At 46.3% G+C, this 21,046-nt stretch overlaps 1 protein-coding gene across 2 annotated transcripts in view; it reads left to right on the forward strand.

Moving 5' to 3' along the window:
- LOC139406677 (phospholipid phosphatase 3) overlaps positions 1 to 20,654 on the forward strand; it is a 40,715-nt gene extending 20,061 nt beyond the window's left edge. Inside the window, exons 2-7 of one of the 2 annotated variants that reach the window (XM_071149550.1) lie at positions 5,226 to 5,383; positions 7,129 to 7,221; positions 7,345 to 7,532; positions 7,641 to 7,698; positions 10,954 to 11,130; positions 18,125 to 20,654. In XM_071149550.1, coding sequence (XP_071005651.1) covers positions 5,226 to 5,383; positions 7,129 to 7,221; positions 7,345 to 7,532; positions 7,641 to 7,698; positions 10,954 to 11,130; positions 18,125 to 18,253 — 803 coding nt within the window. In that variant the 3' untranslated portion in view covers positions 18,254 to 20,654. Of the gene's footprint in view, positions 1 to 4,615; positions 4,771 to 5,225; positions 5,384 to 7,128; positions 7,222 to 7,344; positions 7,533 to 7,640; positions 7,699 to 10,953; positions 11,131 to 18,124 lie in introns of both variants that reach the window. The other variant, XM_071149551.1, reaches the window with a different exon arrangement.
- Positions 20,655 to 21,046: the final 392 nt, after the last annotated feature.

Raw genomic sequence — 21,046 nt, forward strand, 5'->3', positions numbered from 1 at the left:
CCCACCTCTTTCTTTCTTTCTTTTCGCCTCTCCCTCGCTCTCGCCCTCTCTCTCACTCACTTTGGGGGGAATGAAGAGAATGCCTACATACCAGGCTGCTCTCATAGAGATGGCATGGTGGGCAGGATAATACAGGACTGGCAGCCAGATCGCTCAAGATTGACTTCGAAACTGGACGTCTGTCCATTTCCTGAGAACGTCGGGAAATGCCTTCAGAACCGGCCACTATTTATTTATTTTATTTATAGGGAACAATGCACATTAACATCAATAATGCAACACCCATGTAAATGTGCCGGGGTTAGCCAAAAGATCATTTGCACCCGTAGTCCCTGGGCAGGTAAGGGCTTTTACACAGCCACTATACAAATACTCACTAAAACAATTCAAAATACAAATACATTACATCCAATAATATATCATTCTAACAACAACAACAACACTATCATCAGCTGTTGTCTTACATATGAGGAACCACAGATACAGTAACTCATGTGTGAAGAGGGTACTACGAAACCTTGTCCCCCTCAGGAGACTGAAAAGATTTGGCAATGGTCCTCAGATCCTCAAAAAGTTCTACAGTTGCACCATCGAGAGCATCCTGATTGGTTGCATCACTGCCTGGTATGGCAACTGCTCGGCCTCCGACCGCAAGGCACTACAGAGGGTAGTGCGTACAGCCCAGTACATCAGTGGGGCCAAATCTCCTGCCATCCAGGACCTTTATACTAGGCGGTGTCAGAGGAAGGCCCTAAAAATGGTCAAAGACTCCAGCTGCTGCTACTCTCTGTTGTTATCTATGCATAGTCACTTTAATAAATCTACCCACATGTATATATATTACCTCAATTACCTCGACTAACAGGTGCCCCCGTACTCTGTACCGGTACCCCCTGTATATAGCCTCGTTACTGTTATTATACTGCTGCTCTTGAATTATTTGTAACTTTTATTTCTTATTTCTTTTAGGTATTTTTCTTAAAACTGCTTTGTTGGTTAGTGGCTTGTAAGTCAGCATTTCACTGTAAGGTTGTATTCGGTGCATGTGACAAATAACATTTGATTTGATGTGTAAAGGTTTGGATAGATTTGAGCCCATTTAAATTTTAAAATACAATAATCAGTGCAGCTTCTCAAGTTGCATTCCAGTATATTGTAGCGCTAACAGAGAAGGCCGATTGACTGATTTGACTGTGTCGTGGATGAGGGTGGTGGATGGCCGTAATCCCATGACTCCATAGCCGAAGGTCGCGTGTTCAATCGCAGTGGTAGACACTCGTTTTCTATTTCAACCCTATCCCATATCTTAACCCTTAAGTTAACCAGTCGGAGTGAATGCCTAAACATCATGTTTTATCCTATCCAAAAGCTTTAACTCTTAACTTGACCATTCAGAACAATGCAGAGCAGGAGGAGCAACCCACGGTGTCAAAAACACTTTGTGTTTGGAGAAATGTGGATAAACGTCAGAATCTGAAGTTAAATTGATAAAACGGTGATATCTTGTTGGGCATCTACTGGGCAGAGAGAGGGCGAAGGGAGAGAGAAAGGGAGTGGATACAGCACGGACAGAGAGACTTTTATAAACAGGCATTCAAGGCAGAGAGGAGAGTGTCCGACATCAGCCTCTCTCTCTCTCTCTCTCCTCTTTATCCCACTGCTGCCCCCTCTCTCTCTCTCTCCCTCTCTCTCTCTCTCTCTCTCTCTCTCTCTCTCTCTCTCCTCTTTATCCCACTGCTGCCCCCTCTCTCTCTCTCTCTCCTCTTTATCCCACTGCTGCCCCCTCTCTCTCTCTCTCTCTCTCTCCTCTTTATCCCACTGCTGCCCTCTCTCTCTCTCTCTCTCCTCTTTATCCCACTGCTGCCCCTCTCTCTCTCTCTCTCTCTCTCTCTCTCTCTCTCTCCTCTTTATCCCACTACTGCCCTCTCTCTCTCTCCCTCTCTCCTCTTTATCCCACTGCTGCCCTCTCTCTCTCTCTCTCTCTCTCTCTCTCTCTCTCTCTCTCTCTCTCTCTCTCTCTTTCTCCTCGTCCGTTTTTTTGTGTCACCCTCTTGAGCTTCCCAGCTCTTTGAGTGGTTTAGGTAGGTTAGTGGAGGTCAGCACAGTGTGTGTGTGTGTGTGTATGTGTGTGTGTTTCCCACGTTTGTTAAGCCCATGACCTCCTTTCACTCCTCCTCATTAGCATGTGAATCCCCCCTCCCGCCGAGGACCTGGCGAGTATGAAGGGAGAGAAAAAGAGAGAGAAAGAGAGAGAAAGAGAGAGAAAGAGAGAGAGAGAGAGAGAGAGAGAGAGAAAGAGAGAGAAAGAGAGAGAAAGAGGGAGAGAGAGAGAGAAAGAGAGAGAAAGAGGGAGAGAGTCCTCAGAATGGGCTTGGCTGTTTACCATATGGATCTCTGGAAGTCTCACAGGGTGTGTGTATTGAAAGTAGACTCAACAGAGCATTGAGATAGCTATGTACATGGGTGACAGAAACCTTGCCTGGCTACCCAGACTTCTTGCTTCGACCAAACGCTATGCCACACCCATGGATGTTAGTTGCTTCTCCGCAATGAGTCTGGATCTGATTGTAGGTTGGCATCTATTGTCATGAATCTTGCCCTGGAGGCAGCTCTGTAGAGTAGTCACTAAACCTAACCCTAACCATAAACCGAACCACTAAACCTAACCCTAACCATAAACTGAACCACTAAACCTAACCCTAACCATAAACCGAACCACTAAACCTAACCCTAACCATAAACCGAACCACTAAACCTAACCCTAACCATAAACCGAACCACTAAACCTAACCCTAACCATAAACCGAACCACTAAACCTAACCCTAACCATAAACCGAACCACTAAACCTAACCCTAACCATAAACCGAACCCTAACCATAAACCGAACCACTAAACCTAACCCTAACTACACTGCTAACCGTAATGCCTAACCCTAACTTTAAATTAGGACCAAAAAGCACATTTTTGTTTCAATTCATTTTTACTACTTAGACAATTTTGTCTTTGTGGCTGGCCTATCTAGCAGAAATCGCTCGGTTCTGCCTTCAGGACAAGATTCATGACAACAACCATCAACCTGCTATCTGAGTACCTCCCTGACCCTTCACCGATTCCGAACACATTTGGGGCCGTCTGATTGGTCCAGGATCCGATGGGTTGGGCCAGAGCCAGAACACACGTGGGTAAAGCAGTGTTTTGAAAATGAATCATTGGCTTTGATATGCAATCGCCGATGACTTTGTTTCGTACAACGCCACTCGTCACCACAAACAACTTCAATGATGGCGGTCTCAGACTAAAGTATGTAGTGAATGACAGAGCACCGGGAGAATTTTAGTGTGAGTCGTCAGACTGAGAGATCCCCACGCTTAGTCTCTCTCTCCCCAGTCTCCCTCCTCAGTCTCTCTCTCCTCAGTCTCTCTCTCCTCAGTCTCTCTCTCCCCAGTCTCCCTCCTCAGTCTCTCTCTCCTCAGTCTCTCTCTCCTCAGTCTCTCTCTCCCTAGTCTCTCTCTCCCCAGTCTCCCTCCTCAGTCTCTCTCTCCCCAGTCTCTCTCGCCCCAGTCTCTGTCTCCCCAGTCTTTCTCTCCCCAGTCTCCCTCCTCAGTCTCTCTCTCCCCAGTCTCTCTCTCCCCAGTCTCTGTCTCCCCAGTCTTTCTCTCCCCAGTCTCCCTCCTCAGTCTCTCCCTCCTCAGTCTCTCTCTCCTCAGTCTCTCTCTCCTCAGTCTCTCTCTCCCTAGTCTCTCTCTCCCCAGTCTCTCTCTCCCCAGTCTCTGTCTCCCCAGTCTTTCTCTCCTCAGTCTCTCTCTCCTCAGTCTCTCTCTCCTCAGTCTCTCTCTCCCTAGTCTCTCTCTCCCCAGTCTCTCTCTCCCCAGTCTCTGTCTCCCCAGTCTTTCTCTCCTCAGTCTCTCTCTCCTCAGTCTCTCTCTCCCCAGTCTCTCTCTCCCCAGTCTCTCTCTCCCCAGTCTCTCTCTCCTCAGTCTCTCTATCCCCAGTCTCTCTCTCCCCAGTCTCTCTCTCCCCAGTCTCTCTCTCCTCAGTCTTTTTCTCCTCAGTCTCTCTCTCCCCAGTCTCTCTCTCCTCAGTCTCTCTCTCCTCAATCTCTCTCTCCCCAGTCTCTCTCTCCCCAGTCTCTCTCTCCTCAGTCTCTCTCTCCCCAGTCTCTCTCTCCCCAGTCTCTCTCTCCTCAGTCTCTCTATCCCCAGTCTCTCTCTCCCCAGTCTCTCTCTCCTCAGTCTCTCTCTCCTCAGTCTCTCTCTCCCTAGTCTCTCTCTCCCCAGTCTCTCTCTCCTCAGTCTCTCTCTCCCCAGTCTCTCTCTCCTCAGTCTCTCTCTCCCCAGTCTCTCTCTCCTCAGAGGGAGGGAGAAGGAAGGAAAATCGACACATATAACTGACAGAGTAGACTGACGCAGTACAGAAAAAATCAACAGGAGGTTGTTTACCATGTAAACAAAGGGTTTAATGAATGTCCTGCTAACCACTAATCAGCACACACTGTGTACCAGAGTAGGCTTCTCCCCACAGGTCACAGGTAAGTTGACTGTGTGTGTTGCGTGCTCAGGTGTGTAGGCTGAGAGTTGTCCCAGGTGTGTGGTGACCTGTGTGTGTGTGTGCAGTCATGCTGCCAAGCCTGGTTCTCCACCGGTCCTCAGTGCGTCCATACCAGCGTGGATTCTACTGCAGCGACGTCAGTCTGCGTTACTCCTACAAGAACTCCATCATCCCCTCATCCGTCCTCACTGCTGTGGGGCTCATTGTGCCCATTGTGGTCGTAAGTCTGCCCTACCACAGAGCACTCTGCCTGGGGAAGGCTGGAAGGAGAGAGGGGGTACGCCTGGAGGTCTAGAGGTCTGCATGGTCAACTGGGTCAGACAGAGTGACCATATTAGATTAAAGATTTAAATAGTGGGTTAAGTTTGGAGTTAACTGGGTGGTGATTAAATCACTATCTCTGGCTGATTTGAGCTCCAACAACCGCCACTCTTCTAGACTCAGACGACCATGTTGGACCAACCTCTGTTTCTCTCTCCTCCTTTGCTATCCCATGTTCCCCTGGTGCAACCAGCCCCCTACTTCGACCTCCCGTTTGTGTCCATGTCACTAACCTTATGTCTCTCTCCCTCCCTCCCTCTCTCCCCCTCTCTTCTCGATCTCCCTCTTTCTCTCTCTCTCTCCCGCCTGTCTCTCTCCCCCCTCTATCTCTCCCACCTCTCTCTCTCTGTGCAGCTGGCCTGCCCTTCCTGATAATAGAGTCTAGCACCATACGGCCGTACCAGAGAGGTTTTTACTGTTCTGACGAGTCCATCCGGTACCCATATAAAAATGGAGACACTATCAGCGATGCTGTGCTCTGTGCTGCTGGCATTCTTATTGCCATCCTCTCTGTAAGTCTACCTCTCTTACTATCACTCCTCTCCCTCACTTCATACTCCATACTCATCCCTCCATGTCTCTGTCTGTCTGTCTGTCTGTCTGTCTCTCTGTCTGTCTATGTATGTGTTGTTTCATGTGTTGTGTGCTCTGTGTGAAGTAATTTTCCATCGCCATACCAGCATTGTCTCCAGACTGTTTCCATTCTTCTGATGAGTGAGGGAGGGTGTGTGTGTGTGTGTGTGTGTGTGTGTGTGTGTGTGTGTGTGTGTGTGTGTGTGTGTGTGTGTGTGTGCTTGTGCATTTGAACCACACACATACACTCCTGGTTTGAGCTGTTGATGTGATACACTTCATTTCCATGCCTCTTGTTGCCTGCCCTCAAGGCTTGGTGCCCCCAGTGCCCTCGCTCACCACACACACACACACACACACACACACACACACACACACACACACACACACACACACACACACACACACACACACACACACACACACACACACACACCCTGCACTGAGTCCTAGCCCCGTCTACTATATGAGACCCTAGACTGTGCTTTGTTGGCGTCTGCCCTCATGGTGGTACAATCTAGCTACCAGCTCAGCGCTTCGGCTTATTCAAACCAGGAGTGTATGTGTGTGTGCGTGTGTGTGTGTGTGTGTGTGTGTGTTCTCACAGCTCATGGTGTGGGTAAGCTGGTGGAGTCCACACATCTGTATATCATTAGTGGTGTCTCCTGTGATTCTGACACCAATCCTACTCGGACACACGCATGCAGAAACTCTCTCACACACACACACACACACACACACACACACACTTTCCTAGCATGGCCTCTTGGCTGTGTTTTCCCCAGGGAAACCCCCTCCTCTCCCCTCCTCTCCCCTTCTCACCCTCCATCTCCTGCTGCCATCCCTGACAGATTCTGTCTGCACAGTGAGATGAGATAGGCAGCGTGGAGAGTGATGGAGAGTGGGAGGGAGGGAGAGAGAGAGAGAGAGAGAGAGAGAGAGAGAGAGAGAGAGATGGATAGTATATGGGGAGAATGTTGAGGTACAGTAGATCTCTAGCTGTCTCAGAGGAAAGGAGAGATATAGTGAGAGAGGAGAGGGTGGGTGGTTGTTGCACAGAGGGCTGTGTGTGGACATTCGGAGATCCAGGGGGTCTGCAAACGGGATGGCGTGCCTCTGTGTCTCTTGGGGGGGGGGGGGGGGGGGGGGGGGGGGTTAGGCTGTACCCCACCGCAGCCCAGCCCTGCTAGAAAAGTTCAGCTCTAGTGTTACAACATCACTGCAGGATTGTATGAGACAGTGTTAACCCACAGAGCTAAGGCCAGAGCCATAGATATAAGCTGTGTTATCTCTATCTGTCTCTGTTAGAGGTGTCATCTGTCCATCTCATCCCCTCCTCCTCCCCTCCATCAGCTCCTCGGTCATTAAAGCCTCATCATTAGTTACCATACCAGTGGTGCCTGAGGGAACGTCAGGCCATGCTCATCTCTCCATCTGTCTATTATCTATTCATCATCCTCACTGTCTCTGTCTCTCCATCCTCCCTGTTTTATCCATGTCTTCACTTACTCAACATGAGAATGATTAACGATAGATTGTCACTGTGTCCATGCATGCGTGTTTGACCTAACAGCATGAGAGTTGACAGTATCACTCATCGGAGCATCATCAAGAGTTTGTTTGTAAGGTTCAATTCTTTCCACCTTTTCATTGCAAATCCTCTCCTCTCCTCTCCTCTATATAGATTGTTATAGGAGAGTGTTACAGGATTCACCATCGCAGAGAGGGATCTAAGTCTTTCATTGGGAACCCTTATGTCTCATCTCTCTACAAACAGGTGAGTACCAGTAGAGGTGTGGGAGGGTAGAGACAGACCATAAATGATACATAAAAAAATACCTAAATGTGTTCATGCTAATAGTTGTACACCGTGGTACTAATGGTTGTTTGCATCCTCCAGGTTGGAGTGTTTATATTTGGATGTGCCATCAGCCAGTCGTTCACAGACATTGCCAAGGTGTCAGTGGGCAGAATGAGACCTCATTTCCTGGATGTGTGTAATCCTGACTGGTCAGCCATCAACTGTTCCCTTGGATACATCACCTCCTACACCTGTAATGGCCCTGAGAGCAAAGTACAGGAGGCCAGGTCAGTACACACACACTCTGAGTCCTGGCCCCCTCTACTATGTGATACTCCATACTGTGCTCTGTTGGTGTCTGCCCTCATGGTGGTACACGTTTGTTTGTTTTTCAGGAAATCCTTCTTCTCAGGACATGCCTCCTTCTCTATGTTTACTATGCTCTACCTGACTGTGAGTAACACACACACACACACACACACACACACACACACACACACACACACACACACACACACACACACACACACACACACACACACACACACACACACACACACACACACACTGTGGTACACAGAAACAATAGAGTGCAGATGACAGAGAGCATTATGGGAAGTAGGTTTAATGAGCTGAAGTCTCTCTCTTCCTCTTCATGGATGGCTAGAAGGATGGATAAATGGATGGATGGCTAGATGAATGGCTAGATGAATAGATGGATAGATGGATGGATGGTTAGATGGATGGATGGATGGCTAGATGGATGGATGGATGCTCTCCACCTCTTTTCCTCTTAACAGCTGAACTCACTTCCTCTCTCCTTCTCTCTCTCCCTTCCTCTCTCCACCTGTTGTGGTTCATAGGTCAGTTTCTGTGCCCCGGGGGGCCTCCATCCTACCAACACACTAATTAGTATTACATCCACTACCCCCACTCTCCCCCTATCTCTTTGTCTCGCCCTCCCCTCTTTATCCCCTCCATCTCTCGTTCCCTCTTCTCCTCTATTACGACTGCAGATATTTCCACAACTATGCTCACTACTGACCTAGTGTGACTCAGTCAGTGTTTTGGGCTGGGCTAGGTTAGGTTTAGCTTGGCTGAGCTGGGTTGTACAGGCTGTTGGGTGTGCATGGTTGGTTGGCCCATGCCTCCTGGGGTTTTGTTTGGTATTTTGTGGCGAGCTCTGGATATATCCCCGCCTCTCTCTGGCAGCCTCTCGGTTAGAATGGAGAGAGGGAGTGTAAAAGAGGGAGGGAAGGAGAGAGGTGGTGCTTTCAGAGCACAGGCTTGATATTTAAACCACGAACAAGTCTTCTGGGAGGTGGAGTGCGGTGAAGTCACAGAAGAGCAAGAAGAGAGGGAAGAAGGAAAAGAGCGAGGAGAGAATAGCCAACTCTCCTAGGAAATAGAAACTGACCAACAAGTCAGATTGTACACTATACACAGCGACACACGCATCAGCACACACTCCAAGGATCCTGTTTTTCAAATAGATGGCTAGTAAACAATATTACAGGCATTCTGTGCTGGTGCGGAATGACGGCAGGAAATCTCTTTCTCTTTCTATCTCTTGCTCAGTTGTGTGTTTTATATCTGTCCCGGAGTTATTATGTGAGTCAGAGAGAAAACATCTCTCTTCTCGAGTAGAATTTTCTAAGAAACCACTAAACTTATGAGAAGACTATTGTTGTTTTTTTATTGCTGTTTTTCTTAGGACACAAACACAAAACAAATTATCTAAGACATTCCTCAGTCTGTGGTGGGAAAATGTATCTCATACTCACACAGAAGCCTCTATCTCTCTAGGACCTGGACTGGCACTCCAGCCTCTATCTCTCTAGGACCTGGACTGGAACTCCAGCCTCTATCTCTCTAGGACCTGGACTGGAACTCCAGCCTCTATCTCTCTAGGACCTGGACTGGAACTCCAGGCTCTATCTCTCTAGGACCTGGACTGGAACTCCAGCCTCTATCTCTCTAGGACCTGGACTGGAACTCCAGGCTCTATCTCTCTAGGACCTGGACTGGAACTCCAGCCTCTATCTCTCTAGGACCTGGACTGGAACTCCAGGCTCTATCTCTCTAGGACCTGGACTGGAACTCCAGCCTCTATCTCTCTAGGACCAGGACTGGAACTCCAGCCTCTATCTCTCTAGGACCAGGACTGGAACTCCAGCCTCTATCTCTCTAGGACCAGGGCTGGAACTCCAGCCTCTATCTCTCTAGGACCAGGACTGGAACTCCAGCCTCTATCTCTCTAGGACCAGGACTGGAACTCCAGGCTCTATCTCTCTAGGACCAGGACTGGAACTCCAGCCTCTATCTCTCTAGGACCAGGACTGGAACTCCAGCCTCTATCTCTCTAGGACCAGGACTGGAACTCCAGCCTCTATCTCTCTAAGACTAGGACAGCCCTTGACACTGCTACAGTAGGCCTAGTTAACATCATGGCTGTGAAGGACAGATATTCCTGTCTTACCCTCTTCCTTTTGCCTGGTCTCCACCTTTTCCCTCCTTCCCTTCACCGTTCCCCCCCCAGACCTGCGGACAGGGGGGGACTTAGTGACTTGTCTGATAATCAATTGTTAATTGAATTCTGTCTGGTCAAATAAGTGGAGGTGGTAGCTCATTCATTAGTTTGCTCATCACTGATCAGAAACATTTAGCACGTAATAATGTAATCAATTGTATTATTTTGCTCTTGACTCTTGTATTGGCTATAGTAGCCTCATACAGTATAATCTATCCACCATCGAACTGTCCTGTTTTATCCTAACCTGCTTCAATATGTCTCAATCAATCATTCATTCATGTTATTACACAGCATTACGTTCATGTTATTACACAGCATTACGTTCATGTTATTACACAGCATTACATTCATGTTATTACACAGCATTACAATCATGCATTTAAATAGGCGGCTATTAGAAAAACGTGGATTATATTAATATTGATATGTATGGAAAGAAATCATTGATTTTATGATGCATTATTATTCGTCTGTATGAGGCGGGGCCTCGTGCTGATCAATTATTATTATATTCAGTTTTGATTACAATTTTTATTTTATTTTATTATAATGACCAGTTCACGAAGCCCCTGATGATGTCAGGCCTGAGGCAATTGCCTCTTCTGTCTAATGGTAAGTCCGCCACTGACTGCGGAAGCCAGAACTCTAAACATCCCTGAGAGGAGAGAGGGAGTGAGGAATGGGAGGGTGCCTTCCTCTCCTTCCTCGAAGACAACAATAATGATGAGCTTGTCTTCCAGGAAGAGCCAGCAGCCTCCTCCATACCTTCCTCTGGGAATCCATGGCATTATGGGGGAGGAGCGGGAGTTAGGCAGGGCTGTTGTTATTGTAGGTCTGCTTATTAGGACTTGGTGAGAGTGGTTGGGTGAGAGAGGGGGTGAGGGAGACCTTGGCTTCTTAAAGACACTCATCTCAGTAATATAACACAATATATTTCACACGTATTCCCTTTTACCAAGGAATTTCTCCTGATGAAATACATATCTACACATGTGCTTCATATCTGATGTATAAATCTGTCTGTGTAACACTATAAATCTGTCTGTGTAACACTATAAATCTTTCTGTGTAAGATCAAACACATACTGCTCAATGTCTTTCTGTGGTCATCCACTCAAATAATAATCCCTTTCACTCTCTCTCTCTCTCCCTTTCTTTCTCCCTCTCTCCATCAGTTCTATCTCCAGTCCAGGTTCACGTGGAGAGGTGCCCGGTTGCTCCGCCCCCTCGTCCAGTTCACGCTGCTGATGATGGCATTCTACACCGGCCTATCACGTGTCTCCGACCACAAGCACCACCCCACAGATGTACTGGCCGGCTTTGTACAGGGCGCCCTGGTGGCCTACTGCATAGTGAGTACAGACACACACAAACACACACACATTTTAGTTTTTGCCCTAGCACTGCACACCTGATTCCACTAGTAGGGAGGTACATGTTGTTTTTGCCCGAGCACTACACACCTGATTCCACTAGTAGGGAGGTACATGTTGTTTTTGCCCTAACACTACACACCTGATTCCACTAGTAGGGAGGTACATGTTGTTTTTGCCCTAACACTACACACCTGATTCCACTAGTAGGGAGGTACATGTTGTTTTTGCCCTAACACTACACACCTGATTCCACTCAGTCCCAGTTCAAAAAGCTTGATGAGTTGATTATTTAAATCAGGTGTGTAGTTCTAGAGAAAAAAACTAAACTGAACACCCCTTTGGGTCCCCAGGATCAGAACTAATAAACGCTGGCCTACTGCATGATGAGTCACTGTTAGTAATCTATTGTATTGTGACTGTAAGGGTTAGGGTTAGAGGTCAAGGTTAGTCTGCTGTGAGTCAGACCAGATCAGGTAATCAGAGATATTAGGGCTGAGAGAGAGAGAATGTATTGAGGCATTAAACTACTACAAGACATTCTCCAGATCTTGTCCCCTACTTTTTCTCTCTCTCAATTCCGCCTTTCCCCTTTCCTTGCTCTCTCTTTTTCAGTCTTTCTACCCCCTACCTCTCTCTCTTTCTCTCTTTCTCTCCCACTCCCTCTCTCTCGCTACCTCCCTCTACCCCCCTCTCTCCCTCTACCTCTCTATCTACCTCTCTCGCCTACCTCTCTCTTTCTCTCTCCCTCTACCTCTCTCTCTACCTCCCTCTACCCCTCTTTCTCTCTCTCTACCTCACTCTCTCTCTCTTGCTACCTCCCTCTACCTCCCTCTCTCTCTACCCCTCTGTGAAAAAAAACAGGCTCCGAAGTGAAGAGAATCTGATTCCCTTTAATGAATAGCACATTGCCTGGAGCCAGCTCCCCAGGAGTGTGTGTGTGTGTGTGTGTGTGTGAGAGAGAGAGAGAGAGGGAGAGTGTGTGTGTGTGTGTGTGTGTGTGTGTGTGTGTGTGTGTGTGTGTGTGTGTGTGTGTGTGAGAGAGAGGGAGGGAGGGAGAGTGTGTGTGTGTGTGTGTGTGTGTGTGTGTGTGTGTGTGTGTGTGTGAGAGAGAGAGAGAGGCAGAGCGAGAGTCCCTACAATCTGTAACCATCATAGCTTTATAAGCCGTATGTTGCCAAGGAAAACATTTGGGTGAGGGGAAAGAGAGAGAGAGAGAGAGAGAGAGAGAGAGAGATCGGGGAGATTGGACTTTGAAACAAAAATGAGGTTGTTAATTATTTGTTTGTTTTTTATTTGGCTGCTCTGGTTTTATCACCTCAGCATGACACACACACACTCCTGCCTTGCCCCCATTCAGTTCAGGAATGGAAATGGTTAGATTCATAAAGTGGGAGAGGCCATGGTGGCGCCTAGACTCAGCTACTGACATATCTCTGGCACTGCCACACACACCACTCTGGCAACCTTTACACACATATTGCCAGGGCTGGGCTGGGGTACTGACAGCACCCCTTTTCTTTTTTAGAACGTTTCTACCAGGCTGAACTTAGAGAACCTTCCCTTCCCTGCCCAAAACTCCACTAGGTAGGAGAGGTTGTGGGAGAGGTTCTGGTCCAATCTAAACTGTGTAAGCTGTTCTTATTGCCCTGTCAATCATCTGGAACAATATAAATATTAATAAGAGAAACATCAACATATACTGAAATGAGTTCAGATAATGGGTTATTCGACTGTCCTCATAGAACCCTTTGAAGAACCCCTTTTGCTTCCAAGTAGAACCCTTTCCACAGAGGGTTCTACATGGATCCCAAAAGTGTTCTACCTAGAACCAGAAAGGGTTCTTCTATAGGGACAGCCACAGAATCCTTTTGGAACCCTTTTTTGTAAGACTGTACGAATGAGAGGACAGAGGGAGGAGCGATAGGGAAGAGGAGAGAAAGGCAGAAGGAGAAGAGAGGGAGGAGTTCTTAGCTCTGTGTACATGTGTATTTCATAGAGAGCTCAGCTATTCTTCAGCGCAACAGCCAAGAGACCTGCACACACATACACACACTGCTGCAGGTCGCGGCTATCGGCTTAGCTAGTTTAACGACGCTGCTGCCTTCTCCAATCAGAGTTGAAACACAGAAACATCTGGGATCACTTTAGAGGGGCTGTTAAGAGAGGGGGAGGGAGGGAGGTGGAGATATGGGTGATTCTAGCAATTTAGAGGTATTTAACCCTCTCAATAAGCTACAGTGGAGAGATGAAGGTACCTGCGTGTTCATACCACTCTCACCCACTGGCCTTTTCTGATGTCTGAAGAACTTCTATAGAAGCACACAGACATGTCAGTCTACAAAACATTAGGAACACCTTCAGAACAGCCGCAATTCGTCTGGAACATGTGACGAAAGCATTCCACAAGGATGTTGGTGTCACATTCGTCATAAGGAGCAGACCAAGATGCAGCGTGGTAAAAAGAAAAAAAACTAACCGCTAATAATAATGCTCACTGGCAACTATATCTAGACAAGATCCCACAAAGCACAATGGGAAAATGGCTACCTAAATATGATCCCCAATCAGAGACAACGATAAACAGCTGTCTGATTGGGAACCATATCAGGCCACCATAGAAACACAATTCCCTTAGATAACCCACCCTAAATCACACCCCAACCCAACCAACATAGAGAATAAACAGCGCTCTATGGTCAGGGCATGACAGTTGGCCCATGTTGACTCCAGTGCTTCCCACAGTTGTGTCAAGTTGTCTTGATGTCCTTTGGTTGGTGGACCATTCTTGATTCACACGGGAAACCATTGAGTGTGAAACACAGCAACGTTGCAGTTCTTGACACACTCAAACTGGTGCACCTGGCACCTACTACCATATCTCGTTCAAAGGCACTTAAATATTTTGTCTTGCCCATTCACCCTCTGAATGACACACAATCCATGTCTCAATTGTCTCAAGGCTTAAAAATCCTTCTTTAACCTGTCTCCTCCCCTTCATCTATACTGATTGAAGTGTATTTAAGAAGTGACATCAATAAGGGATCATAGGTTTCACCTGGTCAGTCTACTGCATGTCCTTCAAATTCAACTCGAAGCCAGTTCCATTGCATTTTTTCATTGCTCCCCTCTAATCAGGGACTGATTTTGACCAGGTGTGTGCAATTAATGCACTAAGGTCGATGTCCTCCTGATCTTTATTTTATCTCTCAGATATAGGAGAGACACTTCAGAATGAACTTCCTTTAGATTTTTTGTGGGGGATTATTTGTTGTTCCATGTAGTGAATCTGTTATTCAATGCGTTTGTATGGGCTAATAGCAGTAAGGCCAAAAATACTTTTTTATAACAATATATATATATTTTTGGTAGAATATAAAATCCAAAATCAAATAACTAAATGATCCTTGGTATGACCTTCTTAAAACAATTCTGTATAGCTTAGCAGAACCCCCTCCCCCGGCTTAGACAGGGCTCCGACTGATGGGTTAATTATCAGGTCGAACAGAAAACCAGCAGGCTCCGACTGATGGGATAATTATCAGGTCGAACAGAAAACCAGCAGGCTCCGGACTTCGTAGGGTTAAATACATCTGGTTTATGTCCTGGAAAGAGCAGGTGCTCCAAATGTTTAGTATACTCAGTGTATAGAGGCTTCTCTGTTAGTGATGTTGAAGGTCTCTATATATAATCTGACAATTCCCCATACTGCTATCTCATGCGGTCTCTGAGCGAGGGGTTAGCTTTAGAAAAACACACACACACACCAAGCTGTAGGAGCAAGAGGTTTGCTTTAGACACGCTATGAGCTGTGGTAGGTTCTGATGAAAGCCACAGGTTGTATCAGGCGCTGTATTCTATAAAACACAGTGAGCTGTGCTTGTTCATTTTAGACATGCTCACTTCCTTCCTGCCATGCCACAATGTCTGACTCAGTGTCTTCGTGATTCACATGGTGTGACAGAGGACTCTAAACATGACTAGCAGACTGCCGTCAAAAATAGTATTATGACTGCAATCTCGCCTCGGCAAATGCAGACCCGTGCCAGGCTGTACGCAGTGATGGAGCGGTCTGATGAAAGGAGGGATAGAGGGACGAAACACGCCTCCATCAGTGGGGATGACTGTATCCTCTATCTATCACACTCTATACACACCAGACTTCTCCCTGACTCCCTGAGACAGTGTGCCCCCTTTAAATATTCCACTGGCATGTTTCCAGTAGGACCATATTTAGGAGCACACATTCCCCTACTCTCCTGGTGTCTGCTGCTGAGTCTGCATTTCTCACACAATAGGCTGGAAGGTGGTGTGTGTGTGTGTGTGTGTGTGTGTGTGTGTGTGTGTGTGTGTGTGTGTGTGTGTGTGTGTGTGTGTGTGTGTGTGCACAGGAAGCCTCTTTGCTGTGATAATGCTACGACCAGCCAGGGGTGAGAGGTCAGAGATGGTCAGCAGGGGGACAAGGCCTGCTCTGATTGGATGACTAGGTCCTTGTGAGGACAGTGTTTTGGAATGCATCCCGTCTGAGGAAGGGTTTTGGAATGCCGCCCACATCTTTAACTATAGTGGGCAGATATATGATACCATTCACCACTCTGCTCAAAGCGCTGCTACACACAGATGCTACAGTGATATATGTGCATGCAAAGAGCAAACAACAATCTGCACAAGAACTCACTACTGGAATGGTCCAGGTCACGAAGTGGCTCAGTGACTCGTGTTTGCATCTCAATGTAAAAAAAATAGTCTGCATGTTCCTCACAAAGAGGGCAACTGATGTTACTGAGCCAGATGTCTATGTGTCAGGGGAGAAGCTCCAGGTGGTATCTGATTTTAAGTACCTTGGCATCATACTTGATTCCAACTTCTCTTTTAAAAAGCAGGTGAAAAGGGTAATTCAGATAACCAAATTCAACCAAGCTAATTTCCGATTTATACGAAATTGTTTGACTTCAGAGGTAGAAAAACTGTACTTTAAATCTATGATACTCCCCCACTTAACATACTGCTTGACTAGTTGGGCCCAAGCTTGCTGTACAACATTAAAACCTATTCAGTCTGTCTACAAACTGGCTCTCAAAGTGCTTGATAGGAAGTCCAATAGCCATCATCACTGTTACATCCTCAGAAAGCATGAGCTCCTGAGTTGGGAAAATCTTGTGCAATACACCGACGCATGTCTTGTATTCAAGATCCTAAATGGCTTGGCTCCCCCTCCAATCAGTACTTTTGTTAAATTGAAAACCCAAACATATGGCAGCAGATCCACAAGGTCTGCCATGAGAGGTGACTGTACAGTTCCCTTAAGGAAAAACACCTTTAGTCAATCTGGTTTCTCTGTGAGAGCTTCCCATGTCTGGAATACACTGCCATCAGACACACATAACTGCAGCACCTATCACACTTTCACAAAAAACACGAAGACATGGCTAATCAGACTTGTGAACATAATCCCTAGTAGTGTATTGCCGCTTTTCATGTTGTCTGTTGTCTGTAGCTTGTGAGGTGTGGAAACACTTTGTTGCTTTTATGGATTTTGTCTTGTTGCTTTTTGTGCTATGTTGCTCTGTCTGCATGCAATGTCTTGCTTGTCCTATGTTGCTCTGCATGGGCTCACTGCTCATTGATTGTCTGCATTGTTATTGTAACCGGCCCTTTTACTGAAACATTGATTCATGTGCACTGTCCTTGTAAAAATACAAATAAACTCTAACACGCCACATATGAATTTACATTTGTATGTACGAATCTACACACACACATGCACGCAGGCACAAACAGACATACAAACACACACACACACACACACACACACACACACACACACACACACACACACACACACACACACACACACACACACACACACACACACACACACACACACACAGGGCCTTTTTCTAGTGAAGTGTCTTTGTGTGTTGTTGAGCTGGTAGAGTCTATTATGGGTCTCTCTATGATGATGTCATGACTCCGTCAAAGGTCATTAGTAAAGGTTGTTAAAGGTCATGCTCTGACAGCAGGCGGTCTGGAATATGACCCCTCACCTTTATATCGGTCCCCATCAGCTGAGCCTGTTTGGATGTGGGGGAGAAGGAAAGAAGTAAGGAGGAGAGAAAGAAGGGGAAAAGAGGAAGAGAAGAATGGAGAGAAAGAAGGGGAAAAGAGGAAGAGAAGAATGGAGAGAAAGAAGGGGAAAAGAGGAAGAGAAGAATGGAGAGAAAGAAGGGGAAAAGAGGAAGAGAAGAATGGAGAGAAAGTAGGGGAAAAGAGGAAGAGAAGAATGGAGAGAAAGAAGGGGAAAAGAGGAAGAGAAGAATGGAGAGAAAGAAGGGGAAAAGAGGAAGAGAAGGAAGGAGTAGTGAAGGAGAGAAGGGGTCTTCAGGGCTTAAGTTGTAATATCCCGTTGCTAAGGGCTGATAATCCCGTTGCTAAGAGCCTTTTCCATAGGCCCACTTCCTGCCCAGTCTTCCCGGTTTCCTGTTTGGCCCGATGATGTCATCAGGACCTCCATATCTCTTCCTCCCTCTCGGGAGACCAAGGGTGAGGCGGATGGTGGAAAGAGTGGGGAGGAGAGGGGACTAGTCTAGTTCTCAGGGAGGAGATGGGTGAAAGAGAAGGATAGAGCGGTGACCTCAGGAAGAGACTGGCAATTCCGTTTCTCTTCCTCCCTCTGCCTCCCACGCTAGGGCACAGTGAGCTCACTACCTGAGGGGGAGTGGGAGGAAGAGGGTGGAGAGAGGGCTGAGGAAGGGAGAAACGCCTGGCTCACTGTGTTCTAGTCCTAATGATGATGATGATGATGATGATGTAGGGCTGTGGTCACTGTGAGCCATATTCAGTCATTTCCTCTGGTCAAATTCCTCATTATATGATGCTGCTTATTATGTGTAGGTACTTTATCTCTCTCTCGCTCCCTCTCCCTCCACCTCTCTCTCCCTCTATCTCTCTCTCTATCTCTATCACTCTCTAGGTGTTCTATGTATCTGACCTGTTCAAGCCGAGGGTGAAGCCTGCCTCAACCCCTCCCTCCCCCATCAAGAAGGAGCTCCTCCCCCCTGCTGACATCATCGAGCGGAACAACCACCACAACATGGTGTGAGACAGGCCCCGCCCTTCCCATGACCGAGGAGCCTATCACAGCACTGTTTGCCTCCCATTGGACAGTAGAATGTAGCGACCAGAGAGACTGTCGCCGTGTCTCATATCACACTCTGTTCCTTATGTAGTGCACTACTTATCACACACTGTGGTCCAAAGTAGTGCACTACTTATCACGCGCTGTGGTCCAAAGTAGTGCACTACTTATCACGCTCTGTGGTCCAAAGTGGTGCACTACTTATCACGCGTTGTGGTCCAAAGTAGTGCACTACTTAGGAAATAGCCTGTTATTTGAGACCTGCCCTGCAGAGACCACTCTCACTATCCAGATTCTTTAACTACTATTGTTATTACTACTATTCTGATTTGAGCCCAAGTTAGAGCAAAAAGAAGACTCAAAAGCTAAAAGACAAGAAGTGACAGACAGCAGTGCAGAGCCACTGAAACAGAACACTTTGTAACTACACAAAGGGAAAAAAGTGTAAAAAAAATAAATGAATGAGTGAATGAATGAAGCAAGGAAAGAAAGACAGTCTCTGTCTGAGGCCTTGACATAGGATAACAACTTCCTTAGTGATAGGAACGATATTACTGCAAAATTACTAGCAAAGGACACATACAGTATATGAGTAACAATATAGAGCAGAATAACTTACAGCACTATAATCCAGTTGACTGTCAATTATCACTACTCGCCACCAGATGGAGCAGCTATTAGAACACTTGTTGATGATCACATAGAGCAGGGGTGTCAAACTCTTTCCATGGAGGGCCTAGTGTCTGCTGGTTTTTGGTCTTTCCTTTCGATTAAGACCTAGACAACCAGGTAAGCGGAGTTTCTTATTAATTAGTGACTTATTAATTAATTCATCAATCAAGTACAAGGGAGGAGCGGAAACCCGCAGGCACTCTGCCCTCCGTTGAATGAGTGTGACACGTGACGTAGAGGGATAAAGTAAACCTGTAAATAGTTAACTTGTCCACCAGCTACTGACTACTACTAGAGAAGGAAGAGACCTGGAGAGGAACCAGACCCATACTACTCTAGCTCCTACCACCAAGTAGAAGTTTGGACTAGTCTAGTTCTCAGTTCGACAAGGCTCTTCTAGCTGCCCCTCTGGGTAACCTAACCTGGGATGATGCTTTCTGAAAGAGGGGGGTGGATATTAGGGATATTGATTGGTATTAGTTTGGGGGATTCGGGGGAGGAAGAGGAGGTGGAGGTAAATATCTCTCAGCCACCTGTCACCCTGTCTGGGGGCGTGGCTGTGCCATGCTGCCGCTTGATTGGCTGCGTATGTGGGGGTGTGGTCTGTCACCATGGACACAGGGTTGATTGACAGCTAAACTGGGACATTATGGGGTAGGGGCTCTTTCCGCTGGCAGGGAGGGGCTCTGGCCCATCCAATCACTCGTTAGCGGTATGTATGTATGTGTCCTGTGTGTTACTGTGTTGGTGCCTGCCAGTGTCTCTGCTTTTGTGTATGTGTGATGTGTATAGGTTTGTGTGTCCTGTGTATTTGTGTGTGTGTGTGTGTGTCTTTGATGAACCCTCCGGGTAGTGTGTGTGTAGAATGAACCCTCCTCACACACACCATTGTCTGTGCCAAGAATGTGTGCCACTATATGTGTGTGTGTGTGTGTGTGTGTGTGTGTGTGTGTGTGTGTGTGTGTGTGTCAGAGAGGGCCAGAGGTGGAGGACTGAGACCCTGTCCAGAGAACGTTAGAAAACTGTGGATTTAATATTTGTATTTTCTGCTACGATGCATCTTTAACATGTTCAGTGCTAGTCCAGTCATGTCATTAACTAACTGCTCCCCATCAGTCATTTTATTTTACACTTCAGCTTACTCAGGGCAAATCTCAAATGGCATGCTATTCCCTATAGGATGCACTTCTGGCTAAAATAAGTGCACTAGATAGGGAATAGGGTGCCATTTTGGATGGAACCTAAGACATCTTCTCAACATCACCACTTCAAAACGTTGCACATCTTTCTAATCACGTTTAGTCCGTCCTATCTTTTTGGCAAACCCTTTCCTTTTCATTTTATAAATATATAAATAATGTATAGTTCACAAAAATTAACTCTGTAAGATATTATTTCTTATGTTTAACTATTGTCCACTATGAAACGACAACCTCTGTTCTCTACCAAGTGCTGCTTAAAAAGCATTGATTTACAGATTTTTTTATTTAGTTAACTCAAATATTGTAGATTTGTGGTAGTAAGTTTTTAATCTGCATTGAAAACAAACCTACAATTGTATTAAAATTCACTATTAGTATTTTTGTATTGTCTCATTTTGTACAAAATAATTATTAGCAACATTTTTGTTTCTGCTTAATGTACTTAGCTCTACTACATGTGGTTTTAAATAAAAATCCCATTATAAACACAACTATGTGAAGTCTAGTCTTGACTGTATGGGTTTATGTTGATGGTCTGTAGTGTCAGTTTCATGTCTGAACTGGGTCTAATGAAAATAAGGTAACACTTGAAGTGTTGTTCATGACAACTCCGTAACAGTGTCTTAAGAGCGTCCATAAGTGTCATAACACGATTCAAAACGTGGCCAAAATGTTATAAAAGCTTATGTCAACTGCAACAACTTGAGAGTCATATTTGTCTATATTTCTTTACATTAGCAGTAAGATATTGACAACACTTATGTCATGAACAACACTTTAAAAACAAATTGTTACTGAAGGTAGTATTCTACACACATCTATCTTGGCACAGGAGCTGGACTCGAGAAGAACCTCCCATTTTTAAAATAGTGTTTATACTTTT

The sequence above is a fragment of the Oncorhynchus clarkii genome, chromosome 4 (assembly GCF_045791955.1).
Source record: "Oncorhynchus clarkii lewisi isolate Uvic-CL-2024 chromosome 4, UVic_Ocla_1.0, whole genome shotgun sequence".
NCBI classification, from domain to species: Eukaryota; Metazoa; Chordata; class Actinopteri; order Salmoniformes; family Salmonidae; genus Oncorhynchus; species Oncorhynchus clarkii.